At 40.7% G+C, this 14,866-nt stretch overlaps 2 protein-coding genes across 8 annotated transcripts in view; one reads left to right on the top strand and one right to left on the bottom strand.

The window, feature by feature from the left end:
- Positions 1-14,866, top strand: part of IMPDH2 (inosine monophosphate dehydrogenase 2) — a 23,525-nt gene continuing 8,659 nt past the window's right edge. For 2 of the 4 annotated variants that reach the window (XM_058168279.1, XM_058168277.1), the window contains exons 1-10: positions 1-187; positions 4,371-4,419; positions 5,008-5,109; positions 6,057-6,131; positions 7,633-7,839; positions 9,504-9,591; positions 11,063-11,262; positions 11,600-11,690; positions 12,886-12,981; positions 13,636-13,707. In XM_058168279.1, the coding sequence (XP_058024262.1) occupies positions 90-187; positions 4,371-4,419; positions 5,008-5,109; positions 6,057-6,131; positions 7,633-7,839; positions 9,504-9,591; positions 11,063-11,262; positions 11,600-11,690; positions 12,886-12,981; positions 13,636-13,707 (1,078 nt within the window). In that variant the 5' untranslated portion in view covers positions 1-89. The remainder of the gene's footprint in view (positions 188-4,370; positions 4,420-5,007; positions 5,110-6,056; positions 6,132-7,632; positions 7,840-9,503; positions 9,592-11,062; positions 11,263-11,599; positions 11,691-12,885; positions 12,982-13,635; positions 13,708-14,866) is intronic. The other 2 variants (XM_058168280.1, XM_058168278.1) reach the window with 1 other exon arrangement.
- The window catches only part of NDUFAF3 (NADH:ubiquinone oxidoreductase complex assembly factor 3), a 26,588-nt gene continuing 21,319 nt past the window's right edge, over positions 9,598-14,866 (bottom strand). For 3 of the 4 annotated variants that reach the window (XR_009153340.1, XR_009153338.1, XM_058168282.1), the window contains one exon: positions 9,598-9,864. The gene's annotated coding sequence lies outside the window, so the exon portion shown is untranslated. Of the gene's footprint in view, positions 9,865-10,541; positions 10,681-14,866 lie in introns of all 4 variants that reach the window. The other variant, XR_009153337.1, reaches the window with a different exon arrangement.

The following is a 14,866-nucleotide window of genomic DNA, read 5'->3' on the forward strand; positions in this document are numbered from 1 at the left end:
GCGTCGGTGACGTCCCGGTCTTTCTGAGGCCAGGAGGCGCGGGAATCTGTCGGGCGCGCTCAGTGCAGTCGGACGGCCCCCGACCGGCTATGGCCGATTACCTGATCAGCGGCGGCACCGGCTACGTGCCGGACGACGGGCTAACGGCGCAGCAGATGTTGAACTGTGGCGACGGACTGACTTACAAGTGAGGAGGAGGAGGAGGAGGGAAGGCGGACGGGCGACGGGGCAGCCCATATACCATGCGGTGCCCGGTCAGGCGGGGTGTGTCTGTGTGTGTGTGTGACGGTGATGGTAACGGAACGGCGCTTATGGTGGGGTGGGAGTGGGGGGGATCCCGAGCCTGAGTTTCTCCAACCGCCCCGACAGCGATCACAGCTCAAACGCCGTCCCGAGGCAGCGTGGCCGCCGCACCGTTTGAAGGGTGAAGATGATGATGATGGACGGGGCGGGCGTCCAAAGGAGGGCGACGCGGCTCTGGTCGGTTTGGCGGGACGCGGGTGGGTGGGTTGGCGGGGTCTCTGCGGATGACCAGCTGCTCCGAAAAGTGCGATCCACGCGAAGGACCGAGGTCTGGGGCAATCTGCCCCTCCAGATGCCAAACAGCGAAACAACGAGGATGATGGCAGCTGGGGATGGGGGGTGGAGGTGGGAGGACCGAGAGGGAAGCTTAGGAGCTCCTCGGAGTCTTTAATGCCAAATCCGCGGGAGAAAAAACCTTAAAGATCACTGCCGTGCGTGATTATAGTGTAGGCTGGTCCCCTCCCGGTTACTCTGATTTCTTATAGCCGTCTGTAAAGGGATATCCAAAGCTTCCCCTGGTGGAGAGTTTTTATACCTAAGCGCAATTGTAGCCTAGAAAAAAAAAAGATTGGAACAATGTGTATGGACGATGGTAAAAAATGAGCAGCCTTTTTAAACTCAAAAATGTTCCTGACATAATAAATCTAATAATTTAGTAATAACTTCACTGCTGTGAGTACCTGAAAAAATAGGCTTTGCTTCTTTCCTCACCAGTAGCGAAAGAGACCATTTCCACCTATATAGCTCTACTTTCACTGGGTGGTTAGAACTTGTTTCAGAGCAAAATGAACACTTGTGGAATCATTCTTCTTTAACATTGCATATTTATTGATGGTCGAGGAGAAATATTGTCCAATGGTGTTTTTGACATATATTCTGCATACCTCAACATTCTACACTTTGCAGACTTAATATAAGGTAATGGTGTCTCTTAAATGTTGGGGTCACAAATGTGAAATATACATGTCGCTATCTGTGCCACTGGGCTGATTGCTTTCCTTTTTTTTTAATTTGGTAGTTCCACCCTAGAGAATCATTTAATATAGTTTCTCAGGTTACAAGTATTTCTACAGTTTGGACACAGCATATGCATTACTAAGCCACCTGTTGGTTCATGTGACCAATTTTAGTCCTTAGGTCATAATCTTTATATAAGAAATTGCAAGGGACAGTGAATGCACTCCAATCATGTTCTGAGCGTTTTGTGCTGGTGGTTTATAAGCCCCTCTATTACAGCCCTTTAAAACTATATGGCAGCGTGGAAGCCTTCCGCCTAGTTTAGAGTCTCGCCCTCAAGAGTCTTTTCTGCAGGAGGGGTTTTTCTGGAACATTGACACTATATTTATATAATTTATGTCTTAGCTTTCACACTCAGGGAAGTTACCAGTAAAAAAAAAATGATAATCAGTTGTTAAAATTCACGAGAATAACTAAAATCATTGTTAAGGAAGTTCACATGATAAGGCATGGCTATCAGAAAGTTTGAGATTACTTTCCAAAAAACAAAAAGAACTTGTACATCAACTTACATGGCAGAAACTCCAATTGCTAGATTTTTTTTTCCAATTCACTGTCTTCTTCTACACTCACGCCTTCATTAGCAAATGCAGTTTCATGTGATTCCAGTTCTCTTGGCTGCAGGGCATGTTTACATACATACTTCGTAAGTTTCTCTGTCTAGGAAGTCATGTGATAAAGTGCTTTGAAAATAACTCCTATTCTGTAAGATTTTCTTTTCTTGCCAGCAATTCTCCCATATTGGCCTTATAAAACTGCCATCTGTAAATAATTGTTATCTACGTGCAATATGCTTTGCAGTTGAAACACTGGATTCTTTATAAGCAATAGGTGTCAGCTGCTATCTACTGATAAATGCAGTAAAATCATTAAGTGTTGAACCTTATGATTCTTGATGAAGGCATCTTTTCTTTTATATACACTGAGAGCATATGCACCAAGACAAATTCCTTGTGTGTCCAATCACACTTGGCCAATAAAAAATTCTATTCTATTCTATTCTTAGCAAGCAATTTTTCTCATCAAGCATACATATTCCTGTTAGCACTACTCATTGTATTGCATTTTAATGCAGAAAGTAAATTGTATATTACACATGTTAGTATCAGAGTCATCACAAAGTTTCTACAGAGATAATTAAGGCAGGTTCGGGTCAGATTCAGAAATTTCATACAAATGTTATATGTAAAAATGGCAACCTTATAAAACTTATTTGTAAGCATTAATAGTACAAAAGGTAGATTGGGATTACAAAAGTGTGTAGAGGTACTTATTGTACTCTCAGTACTTATTGTGTGTTTTCAGCATAACTCTAGATATCTGTGTGTATAAGAAGTTCAATGGAAGGTTTTTTTAGGACTGGAAGATTTTCAAGTTTGAGTCATAGTTTGGTTAAACATCAGCCAGCATTTCCTCTTGAATGTCTGTGGAGATTCTCAATCATCCAAGTTATGGTTGTCCCAACAGTGCTTTTCAAAAGGCAACTGGACTTTCTTGCTTTTTTTTCCTGAAAACGTTTTGTTTCTTCTCCAGGAAGCTTCATTAGTTCTGAGTGATTAGTGGGGAATAGAAGGAATAAAAGGAAACTCCAATAGAAGAAATAGATAGGAAACTCCACCCTAGTATGATAGGGTGCTTATAAAATTCAATTGCCTGATATCCATGCTTTTCTGAAAGTGTTTCCCTATAACTGGAAAATCTTATTTCCTGTCACAAGTGGTGTATCTAGTTTAGTACTTTCACTTTAATTGGTGGTAGTGAGTGAGGTCAGCTCCAACCCTCTTGACCTTCCGTGAGGACATGAAAACCTGGCTCTGCCAATTAGCCTGAGGCTTCAATGGGGGGACATCATGGTGGAGGTGAGTGATAGATTAACAACAGATCCCACCTCTCTCCCATCCTGTTCCCACTCTCTCCATCTTTTAATTAGGCCACGGTATTTGGTTCTTCATAGTATTTTATTTATGGCTTTTAGCTTTGCATAGTTTTTACCTTTTTAAGATTAGAAGTTGCCCTGTATCCTGTGGTAAGATGGACAGCCAATTAATTTTATAAATAAATATAGTAATTTTCAGTGTTTCAGATGAAATCTTGGTCGGCACTGCTCCTCAAGAAATCAAGAATTGACATCCATGTATATGCGCTAGTTATAATTACAGACTCTCTCGTTTGAAAAGGCAAAAACAAACAAAAAAGTTGTGAAAATAGCAATTGGAGTTAATGAAGGTAGCCTATTGTGTCTTAACAGACTTTGAAGCCATCCCTCTTTATTTTTAAAGAGGTTTTAGTTATGTAACAATTCTGTGGGCTGAACTCTACTGTTGAAAATAAATTCTAAAAAAACCAATCCCATACCTGAATCACAGAGATTTTCTTGGAAAATATATTGCTCCTGATTTCTTGTGGCTTAAGGGTAAAGTTTTGCTTTTGCTAATTATTTTTAATCCTTATAAATAGTTCAATTTTTTTGTTCTTGCATTTTACCTTCTCGTTTAAGACCAGTATTAGAGTAAGGAGCACAGCTCAAGTGTTATGGCTGCATAGGTGTGTGTGAAATTTGATGAAACCTGCTTTGACCATTAACATGTTTTGGATCTGGCAGTTTTGGCCTTGCAGGCACATGCAGATTTCTTAAACTCAAGCTACATATTATGTGGAAGTTCTGTGACTACAATTAGTGACATAATTACCTTCTTTAAAAATCAGTCCCCACTTCCTCAAAAAAACAACAAGAACAAAAAAACCCTCTTTGGATTGAAGAGGAAAATGAGCTACACAAGTTGTCAGGAAATAATTTTCATGGGGATGGAATTAAGTTCTGTAATTATGAAGAGGGTTAGATTGCTCTTATTAAGCAATAACCTTTCTAGCTACCGCATTTTGAGTCTTGACCTTAGCATCAGAGTTTCTGGGATATGATTTATAGCAAGCAATTTCTCAAACATGCTCCAAAGATTCACAAACTAGAAGCTATATATACATGTTAACAAGAAATGTATTTATATCACAAACAAGCTCAGTAACGTTTTTCTTCCTTCTTCATTATCCAGTGACTTCCTTATTCTCCCTGGCTACATAGATTTTACTGCCGACCAAGTGGTGAGTGTGGAATTGGCGTTTGTGTAGCATATTAAAAGAATATTTTGAATTAACTGCTTTCTTCTTTAATAATACTAATGTCGGGTTTCATAGCCATATAAGTTTTTTTTAAATATATATATATATATTTAAGTTCTTTATCAATTAAATATTTTTAAATGGTCTCAGTGGCTAAGACACTGAGCTTGTCGATCGAAAGGTCAGTAGTTCAGCAGTTCAAATCCCTAGTGCTGCTGTGTAACGGGGTGAGCTCCCGTTACTTGTCCCAGCTTCTGCCAACCTAGCAGTTTGAAGGCACATAAAAAATGCAAGTAGAAAAAATAGGGACCACCTTTGATGGGAAGGTAACAGTGTTCCGTGCGCTTTTGGCATTTAGTTATGCTGGCCACATGACCACGGAGACATCTTCGAACAGCGCTGGCTCTTTGGCTTTGAAACGGAAATGAGCACTGCCCCCTAGAGTTGGGAACGACTAGCATATATGTGCGAGGGGAACCTTTACATTTTTACCCATGTTAGCAAAATCAATATCTTGAAATATCTTGAAATGATATAAGTTTCTTACCGAATAATTCTGTTTATTTTAAGGACTTGACTTCTGCTCTAACCAAGAAGATAAGCTTGAAAACCCCTTTGGTATCCTCCCCTATGGACACCGTAACAGAGGCCAGCATGGCTATTGCAATGGCGGTAAATAAATAGAAGTGGAGAGAGGGGAAGGATGGACGTAATGTGAAGTGGGGCTGTTTACGTTTGGGAAATGCAGAGGGCTATCCTGACAGGATACTGCAGAGAATATTTTCTTTTTTGTCATTTGAACTGAATGCTGCTCTTTAGGATTTGTGTAATGCAGTAGAATTCGTTTTTGATGAACGATGCAAGAGATGGCGCTAGTAATCCTATTAGCGGAGAGAAACTTTAGAATTACTGATATATAAATCTTAATGGCAGAATGAGGGTGACTATCACTTTCCCTTATTTAAAGTTCTTCTAGGTCAGAGGTCTCCAACCTTGGCAACTTGAAGACTTGTGGACTTCAACTCCCAGAATTCCTCAGCCAGCAAAGCTGGCTGAGGAATTCTGGAAGTTGAAGTCCACAAGTCTTCAAGTTGCCAAGGTTGGAGACCCCTGTTCTAGGTATTACATTCCTTTGCTGCTCCCCAGTTGTCCAGGTTTCCTACCACTTTCCTTGTATCAAGCTGTCTCCTGGTTTTCTGAGAACGTATTTAAAGGCAGTTCAATATTCAGGACGCAAAGGTCCTAAGGAAAGAAAGGAAGCATCTATAGACTACTTTGTAACACATTAAAAATTAAATGCCCTCTTTTTTTAAAAACAACAACACGTGATTTCATTAATGCTATAGACCTGAACATATCTTCTCTCCCGCTTCTCATAAAACTAATCCCGCTTCTCATAAAACTAAAAAGCTGAGTTTTACAATTGTTCTTCAAAGTATGTATTTCTGTCATATCAGTCTTTAACACCATGTCCTTCCAAGATGGAATCTTCTCCTTAAATAACTCCCATCAGTCGGGGAAGCATTCCTGCTGAACTTGTTGCCTCTTGGCAGAGGGTAGTGAAGGAATTTATTCTAGTTTTAGCATGGGTTTTTTTTTCTCTCTCTGTATTCGTTCAGCTCACAGGAGGAATAGGATTCATCCATCATAACTGTACCCCGGAATTCCAGGCCAACGAAGTACGGAAAGTTAAGGTAAAACCACAAAATCATCTATGCAAGTTATTATAGCTGAAATGAAAGATCAGGTGACAAGTTCAATTGATAAGTGATTGCATGCTTCCTCTTCTCTTCTTCCCAAATTCCTTGTCTTATGACAGTTAATGTCTTATAATAGTTAGGGCTTGCTTTTAATTAAAGTTAATTAAAGTCTTCCGATCAGAGTTAAGATCAGCAACTGGTGGGCCCTAAAGCAGGATATATTTAACTGATTCTAATTATTTTGGCATTACAGTTACTAACTTACACAGTGCAGTATACACTACTATTATTCTACAGCAGGGGTGTCAAACCCAAGGCCCCCAGGCCGGATTCAGTCCATGGGGTGCTTAGATCTGGGGTTGCCTTGGGGCAGTGGGGCTGCCCTGGGAACAATGAAGGACTGACCCGTGGTGCCTTTGCCAGTGAAAAAGGATCTCAGGAGGGCCGTGCGCAGCCCTTCCCGAGCGCCATTTTTGCTGGCAGGGTGCTTGGGCCACCATAGGTGCCACCGACATGAGTGACATTGAGCTGGCCAATCCCACTCTGGCCACGCCCCCGCCCCGGGTCCCCCTGAGGTCAAAAAATCCAAATTTTTTTACTACCAGTTCTGTGGCCGTGGCTTGATGGGCATGGCAGGGGAAGGATACTGCAAAATCTCCATTTCCACCCCACTCCAGGGGAAGGATACTGCAAAATCTCCTTTCCCTTCCCACTCTGGGCCCAGCCAGAAGTGGTATTTGCCGGTTCTCTGAATTACTCAAAATTTCCGCTGCCGGTTCTCCAGAACCTGTCAGAATCTGCTGGATTTCACCCCTGAACAGAGCCCTCAATGAAATCGAGTTTGACATTCATATTCTACAGTAACTTTTTAGCTGTAAACTGCCCAGAACCAATTTCAGAGTAAGATGCATGGTATCTAAATTTGGTAGATACATAGACTATAGTTCCTTTGATGCCTCCCTATGCACTGGAATAGGAGTTTCCCATTCTGTGTAGCTAAAATTATAGTATGCACTGTTATTTGCTGACTTCGCCTACATGTACATCTGTGTTTGGTACTTTGGCGAATCCTCAGTTATGCTTCAGAGCCATAGCATTACATTCTACAATAATAATTGTTCATTATTCATTATTCAAACTGGAGAGCCAGTTTGGATGTAATGGTTAAGGTGCTGGCCTAGTAAACCAGAATATTGTGAGTTCTAATCCCATTTTAGGCATGAAAGCTGGCAAGATGAATCTGGGCCAGTCGCACTCTCTCAGCCCAACCTACCTCACAGGGTTGTTGCTGTGTGGGGGAAAAGAGGAGGAAGAAGTATTAGATATGTCTACCTCCTTGAGCTATTTATGAAGTAATAAAGGCAGGGTAAACATCTAATAAATCAATAATCTCAGAGGATCTGGCAAAGATAGAGAGCACCTTACTAGGAGTGATATGACGCTTCTTTTCATGCCTCAGTCTCTCATTCTCCTTTTTCAATGTGTCCTATTCCAGAAATATGAACAAGGATTTATCACAGATCCGGTGGTGCTGAGCCCTAATGATCGCGTCCGAGATGTATTTGAAGCGAAAGCCCGTCATGGATTCTGTGGCATCCCCATAACAGACAATGGGAAGATGGGTAGCCGGCTCATGGGGATTATCTCCTCTAGAGACATTGATTTCCTGAAAGAGGAAGAGCACGATCTGCCTCTTAGTGAGGTTGGTGGTGGGGATTCCCTGAAAGAAAAGAAAGGACCATCCAAACTGGTCCTCATTATTGTACGCCAACCAGAGTCAGAAAGAGATTTGATTAAGGAAGTATTGATCAGAAAAAATAGCATCGACTATATAAAACCTTGGCCACTTTAAGATTTGTGGACTTCAACTCCCAGATTTCCTCAGCCAGCTTTGCTGGCTGAAGAATTCTTAGAGTTGAAGTCCACAAGCCTTAAAGTTGCCAGGGTTGAAGACCCCTGATATAAAATATAAAACTTTATTGTCTTTATTGATACTAAGCTATGTTTTGTGACAGTTGCTTTTGAGGAAGACTTGCATTTGAACTAAGGCACCTAGGGTTTACTATTAAATATTACGCAATTTTAGTTTTGCAGTATTTTTTTTTCCCCTCAGCAACCACTTTCTAAAAACACATCCCGAGACCACCTCCTGTTTTCCAGAGAGCATGCAGCATAGCATTTGTTTTTGCAAGTTACTATTTCCCTGTTCGGCCAGCCGACTTTCTTCCCATTGCCTTCTGATGAAAAAGCCTTCTGGAATTAGCATTCATGTAACCACTGTAACTGGATGTGGGGGGTTTAGCACTGCAGCATTCCAACCTGTCTTACGCTTGGCTCTGATTCCCCGTGCTATTTTTGGATTTGTGCTGACAAAAATCGGCTAATAGCATGATTTAAAGTTCAGACAGAAATGGCCTGCAACACATTTCTAAAGGATTCCTGATAACGTTGGACATGGGAAAAGGAAAAGCTACATTTGGTTACCCTGAAAAGCTCCAAATAGAATTTCTGTGACGACAGACATCTTAATCCTTCAGTCTTTGACCTTGTATCTCTAGGAAACTGAGAATGTGTGCCTGTGTCTAGGCCAGGGGTCTCCAACCTTAGCAACTTTAAGACTTGTGGACTTCAACTCTCAGAATTCTGAGAGTTGAAGTCCACAAGTCTTAAAGTTGGCAAGGTTGGAGACCCCTGGTTTAGGCTACACTGCTTCAGTTTGTAGTTGGAGGCACTTGTGATTAAACTTTCGCCATTTAATGCACTAATACATACAGCCCATCTAAAATAGTTAGATTCCAGAGGGGAAAACCAATTCTAGCACTTTCTCTGCATAGTGTTCCAAGATATAAGATTTGCAAGCGATTAATACAGAATAGCATTAGTTTCAGGTTTCCTAACGTTGTTGATATTGTTTATAATCATAGAATCACAAGGTTGGGAGAGACATTGGAGGTGAAAAATATTACTGATGGGTTTTCTTTTATTTTTAAGAATTCCTTCACTTGTGGTTTTGAAACTGTATTGTTACATCTAAAGTTATGTCTGAAATGGATCTTTAAAAATGGATTGTAATGCTAATTGAGAAGCCAGATAGAGACAATTACTTTGAGTTGTGTGATTCCTGATTTGGTGGACAGTAATAATGTCTGGCATTAAGTTACTTTCCTTCCATTATGGTAAATTGTTCTTTTCCGCATTAAGCTAATTGTATCAAGTCTGACTGAAACGTCTTTCTTCTTCCATAATAATAAATACATTAAATTAGACTACTGTGGACTGACAAATATGTCCCTGTTAGACAGTGCTGCTTTTCTCAGCCAAAATGGAAAAGACATTTATCTTATTTCAGTTCTTTATTTTTCATAGATTATGACCAAACGGGAGGATCTTGTTGTAGCTCCTGCAGGAGTTACATTAAAAGAAGCGAATGAAATCTTGCAGAGGAGTAAAAAAGGTATGTGAGAATAGCTATAAAATACTTTATGCATTGAATATTACACTATTACATTTTTCATGTATTTAAGTGGTTAATGTACATTTAAGAACCGCGGTGGTGCAGTGGTTAAAGAGCAGTACTGCAGGCTATTTCTGGTGACTGCCTGCTGCCGGCAGTTTGAATCCCAACAGGCTCAAGGTTGACTCAGCCTTCCATCCTTCCGAGGTGGGTAAAATGAGGAGCCAGATTGTTGGGGGCAATAGGATGACTCTGTAAACCGCTTAGGGAGGGCTGTAAAAGCAATGTGAAGTGTTATGTAAATCTAAGTGCTATTGCTATTCATCCTGCGCATAACTTTAGGGCTTTGTTAACTTTAGGATTTGTTACTGTGATGTCACTCTAATAATCATGAATCCTGCTAACCTGTTAAGTAAATATGCTACATTGTGCAGTACCAGCATTTTCTAGTGTAGTTCTAGATTGTTAGAATAGGACCATATTATTTAAAATGAAGCAATTCAATCATTCAAATATATTGTCTGGTGACATACAAATAGCTACAATAAATAAATAACCCCATTATCCATTGAGGGGGAAAAAAACCATTTAGCTTCTGTGCTCAAATCCTAGTTAAATCCTCACTTTTAATAGGTTGAGACCCTTGGCTAAGCCAGATTTGAATAAGCCATCATGAATTGTTTTCATTGTAAGGTATTGTCTTTAAACCATAACATTTGGGTTCATGTAGGTCATAATAAAGGGATCCGGTGGCTCAGTGGCTAAGACACTGAGCTTGTCGATCAAAAGGTCGGCAATTCAGCTGTTTGAATCCCTAGTGCCGCATAACGGGGTGAGCTCCCGTTACTTGTCCCAGCTTCTGCCAACCTAGCAGTTTGAAAGCACGTAAAAAATACAAGTAAAAAAATAGGGACCACGTTTGGTGGGAAGGTTAACAGCATTCCGTGTACCTTTGGCGTTTAGTCATGCCGGCCACATGACCACGGAGACATCTTTGGACAGCGCTGGCTCTTCAGCTTTGAAACGGAGATGAGCACCGCCCCCTAGAGTCAGGAACAACTAGCACATATGTGTGAGGGGAACCTTTACCTTTAAGTCAAAATAAAGGAAAAGCATGTTGAACAAATGGTGGTGTTGCACTGCACCTATAAATAGTATTATAAAGAAAAAGAAATATTCTTAACCTCAGTTTCCAATAGATATCCTACTTTCTTTCCCCACCCCCCTTGGTTAATTAGTCATCTTCTGTAGCCTTAGCTGAGTTAGATATCAGATGCTTTGGAATCATTTCTATTTAATGAAGGTGTTAGGCTGTGCAACTTTAGTTGCCATGTTATCAAAAATGTTAATATAGCCAATTAAACCAAAAAGAAAACTGGAATTTTCCATCTATATAATGAGGGGGGGGAACCAAAATTGTTCCTCGGAAATAACAGTAGGGTTGGTTTTTAATTTTTTTTTAAATTTCAAGGAAAATTGCCAATTGTTAATGAAAAGGGAGAGTTGGTGGCCATAATTGCTCGCACAGATCTGAAGAAGAATCGGGACTATCCCCTGGCTTCAAAGGATGCCAAGAAACAGTTGCTCTGTGGTGCAGCCATTGGGACTCACGAAGATGATAGGTACCGTCTTGATCTGCTGGCACAAGCTGGAGTTGATGTCATTGTATTGGTAAGTGTTAGAGACAATGGGATCCCCATGAAGAGTTGCAAGGGAGATAATGGTTGAACTTCATGCTAGACACACTTGGATAATTAGGTGAAATGATTGTAATGGTTGTAGGCATTCCGAGGGATTAGAACTTGTATTGTTGAAAGTTGCTGATCGATTCAATTAGATCTTGCACTGAGTTGCTTCAGTTTAAATTCAGTACTAACGAGTAGCTGGAAAGAAAAAAATTGGCAAGTCCTTGTACAGAATGTTAGATTCCAACTCAAGTGGCTTTATTTTTTTATTTTATTTTTTTAAGGAGCAGTACAGGAATTTCTTTTCTTCTTTTTCGTCTTAGGATTCATCTCAGGGGAACTCCATTTTTCAAATAAACATGATCAAATACATCAAGGAGAAATATCCTCATCTGCAAGTCATTGGAGGCAATGGTAAATATTACGTTTTTGTTTGTAATGAAGCTGGTATGTGTTTGATGAACATTTTTGCTGAGTTCATAAAATGTGCTATGGATGAGGAGACAGGTGCGTTGATACCTTTATATCCAAAAATTACTCAAATGTGATAAATGAAAGATAGAAATTAGCATTATCTTGAAGGATAACTATAATAAAGATCTTCATTAGTGTACAGGAAGTCCTACACTTAACAACCAGTTGTTTAACTGAGAATTCAAAGTGACAACCAATTTTTTAAAAGCTACTTATAACCCGTTCTCGAAATTACAACTGCTACCCCCTCCATGGTCATGTGATCGCATTTCAGGTCCTTGATTACCGGCTTCATTTATAAATGGTTGCAAGGGCCCACAGTCATGTGACCATGGTTTCCTATGTGCCAGTTTCTAGAAAAATGGGTTTATTTAATGACAGGCAGGTTGCTTTACAATGGCAACATGACAATTGTAAAATCAAGTTTGGTCACATGGTACCTCAAATTGCGACCCCAATGACCAAAATCCTTGGCTCTGTAGTACTCCTCTGCCCTGGTAACAATCATCCCAATTTTCAATGGTTAAAGCAGACTTGTCCAACAGAAGTCCAGCAAGAATTGGAATTTCAGCCCATATTTCCAGCTGATGATATAATGGCTTCCTCTGTACAGGTAGGTCTTAACCTATGGCCACAATTGAGACCAGAATTTCCATGTAAGTCACTGCAGTTGTAAGCTGTGCCAGGCTTGATTCTATGACAATTTTATGTCAGTTGTTAAGCAGATCATCATGACTGTTAAGTGAATCCAGCTATCCCAATGGGTGGTCTTTTTTGCTGGAAATTGGCAAACAAAAGGTTGCAGATAGTGTGACCGCAGGATGTGACAACCAGTCGTAGATGTAAGCCAGTTGCCAAGCACCTCATTTGTAATCTTCTAAGCGCTGAGGAGCTGCAAAAGTTGTACGAGAAAGCCCACAGGTTGTTAAATCACAATTTCTGAAGCTGTCGTAACTTTGAAGGGTCATTAAACGAGCAGTCATAAGTCGAGGAACCACCTGTAATCTAAAACACGGCCTTGTACAAAACTGTCCTGTTGGTTTGGAAGGAGCTGCCATGTCTTGCGGCAGAGTGACGCTAGCCACTATGTTAATGGAGTCCAATTTCCTTATAAGTCTTTTCTCTCTTTTCTCAGTGGTGACAGCGGCCCAGGCAAAGAACTTGATTGACGCAGGGGCTGATGCTCTGAGGGTTGGCATGGGCAGCGGCTCTATCTGCATCACACAAGAAGGTAAAGGGTAGTATTGCAGGGCTGTCAGTCTGATTCGACTCAATGGATTGCTGGACAAAAATACATACAGCATTTTGGGAAGGGAGTGGGGAAGCGGGTAGCCTAATGGACGATTAGATACCTTTTGATCTGTCCAGATTCTGAGGGGAGTGGCCGAGATATTTCTCTTGAGCAACTGAGGTTAGAAGAGCCCGTAAACGGGTTGCAGTTGAATTGTGTGTCAAATCAGCATCAAAACAACAAAAGAAGACGCTTGTGGCGGGGTGAAATGCTCCCGGATCAGACCGGATCGCACGATCCGGTAGCGATCGTGGCTGGTAGTTTGGCGATCCGGTAGCGATGGTGGAACAAAACTCTGCCCACCCACCCGGGTGTCAGGACTTCCTGATTTTAACCAGGAAGTAATGTGTTTTTTACCTTCTGCGCATGCACAGAAGGTCACTTCCAAACTGTTAAGGAAGGTAAGTAGATTTCACCCCTGGCTTGTGGCCTCCTAAAGTCAGGGCAATTTCATAAATGGAGGCATTTTCTCCTCCCACCTCCTTCCTGCAGGGATTGGAGTGTGGCCTGGCTGCACAGTGTCACTGTTCAGGAGAGTATTGCTTGTTGCTCCCTCTTTATCTCTAAACTGTTGTGTGTTTTTGTCTTGTTCAGCTGCTCCAAAGGTCCCTCCAGACCTAAAGTCCCACAGCCCCAAATGCCCTTCCGCGGTCACTGGCACCTATAGTAAGTCATTGCCCCCTTCCCTGCCCCTTAATTTTGTGGCTTGGAGGAAGGCTCTGATTGGCTGCCCATTATCTCCTCCTACCCTTCTGCTTGTTTGAGAATAATCTGGTTAGAGACACACTTGAGGTCTTATGGCTTTGGACACTGGGTGTTAAAGCTGAGTTGTTGTTTTTTCTGAGTTTTTCCAAAAGCAGGGTTCTAATGTTGTTGCTATCAAATGAAGGTTTCCTCCCTCAAATCCGTAACTGAAATTTTAAAAGGCCCCTTTGTGCTCTTCCTTTTCTTCTTTATAGATCCAAATTCTATGATTGCTTGCACACCATTAAGCTTTAATTTGAATCTCTTTTAACACCAAAAGTTAAACTGGTTAAATTTTCATTGTATGAAATGCAAAATAGGTGATGTGCTTTCTCTTTCTGATGTTAAATTTGGCTATAGTGTGAGTTGATCTAAATTCTGCAGCTACTAAGGTGTATGTTTAAAATGTGGTTTATGGACAGACTGTTAGGATTATTGGATACGTATGTAAATTATTCAGGCCAGTTCCAAAGGGAAAAAATGACCCCATCGTGGTGTTTTCTTTTAGAGCTACACAGGTGGTGTTTTATGCCTGCCAGGAAGAGTATTTGTACTCTGATGAAATAATGATTGCTCTAGGCAGTCATTTAAATGTTTTGATTAAATCTCTGCCTCTGTAATTTAAAATGAACCCTTATTCAGTTAAGTAATCCTTTGTAGGCAGTGTCTTCAATATTTGAAATGCTGTAAACATAATTGTGTTGCCCATTCAGGATACTTTTTTCGCTAAGAAATTATTTTCCAGTATGAAAGAAAGTTTCAGCATATTTAGTTGTGGAATTGTATCCCATCATCAATGTTTCTTATTGATCAGTAAGAGACTCCTTGAAGGAAGAAGTAATCACTTGTTTCTCCAAGGCTTCCTGAACCTTCCTTTTGTCTGAGGTAGCTGTTTGCTAGATATTCCCCAGATAAATATGGCATTTTTCTTCTGATTGACCAACTTGACTGAATCTATTAACGTGTGTAATTTTGCTAAACAAAAATCTAGTCCAATGTTTCTCAACCCAGGTCACTTGAACATGTATGGACTTCAACCCTCAGAATTCCCTAGTCTGTTTGTAGATTTTTTTTAAAAAAA

Source organism: Ahaetulla prasina, chromosome 2, assembly GCF_028640845.1.
Source record: "Ahaetulla prasina isolate Xishuangbanna chromosome 2, ASM2864084v1, whole genome shotgun sequence".
Classification (NCBI taxonomy): Eukaryota; Metazoa; Chordata; class Lepidosauria; order Squamata; family Colubridae; genus Ahaetulla; species Ahaetulla prasina.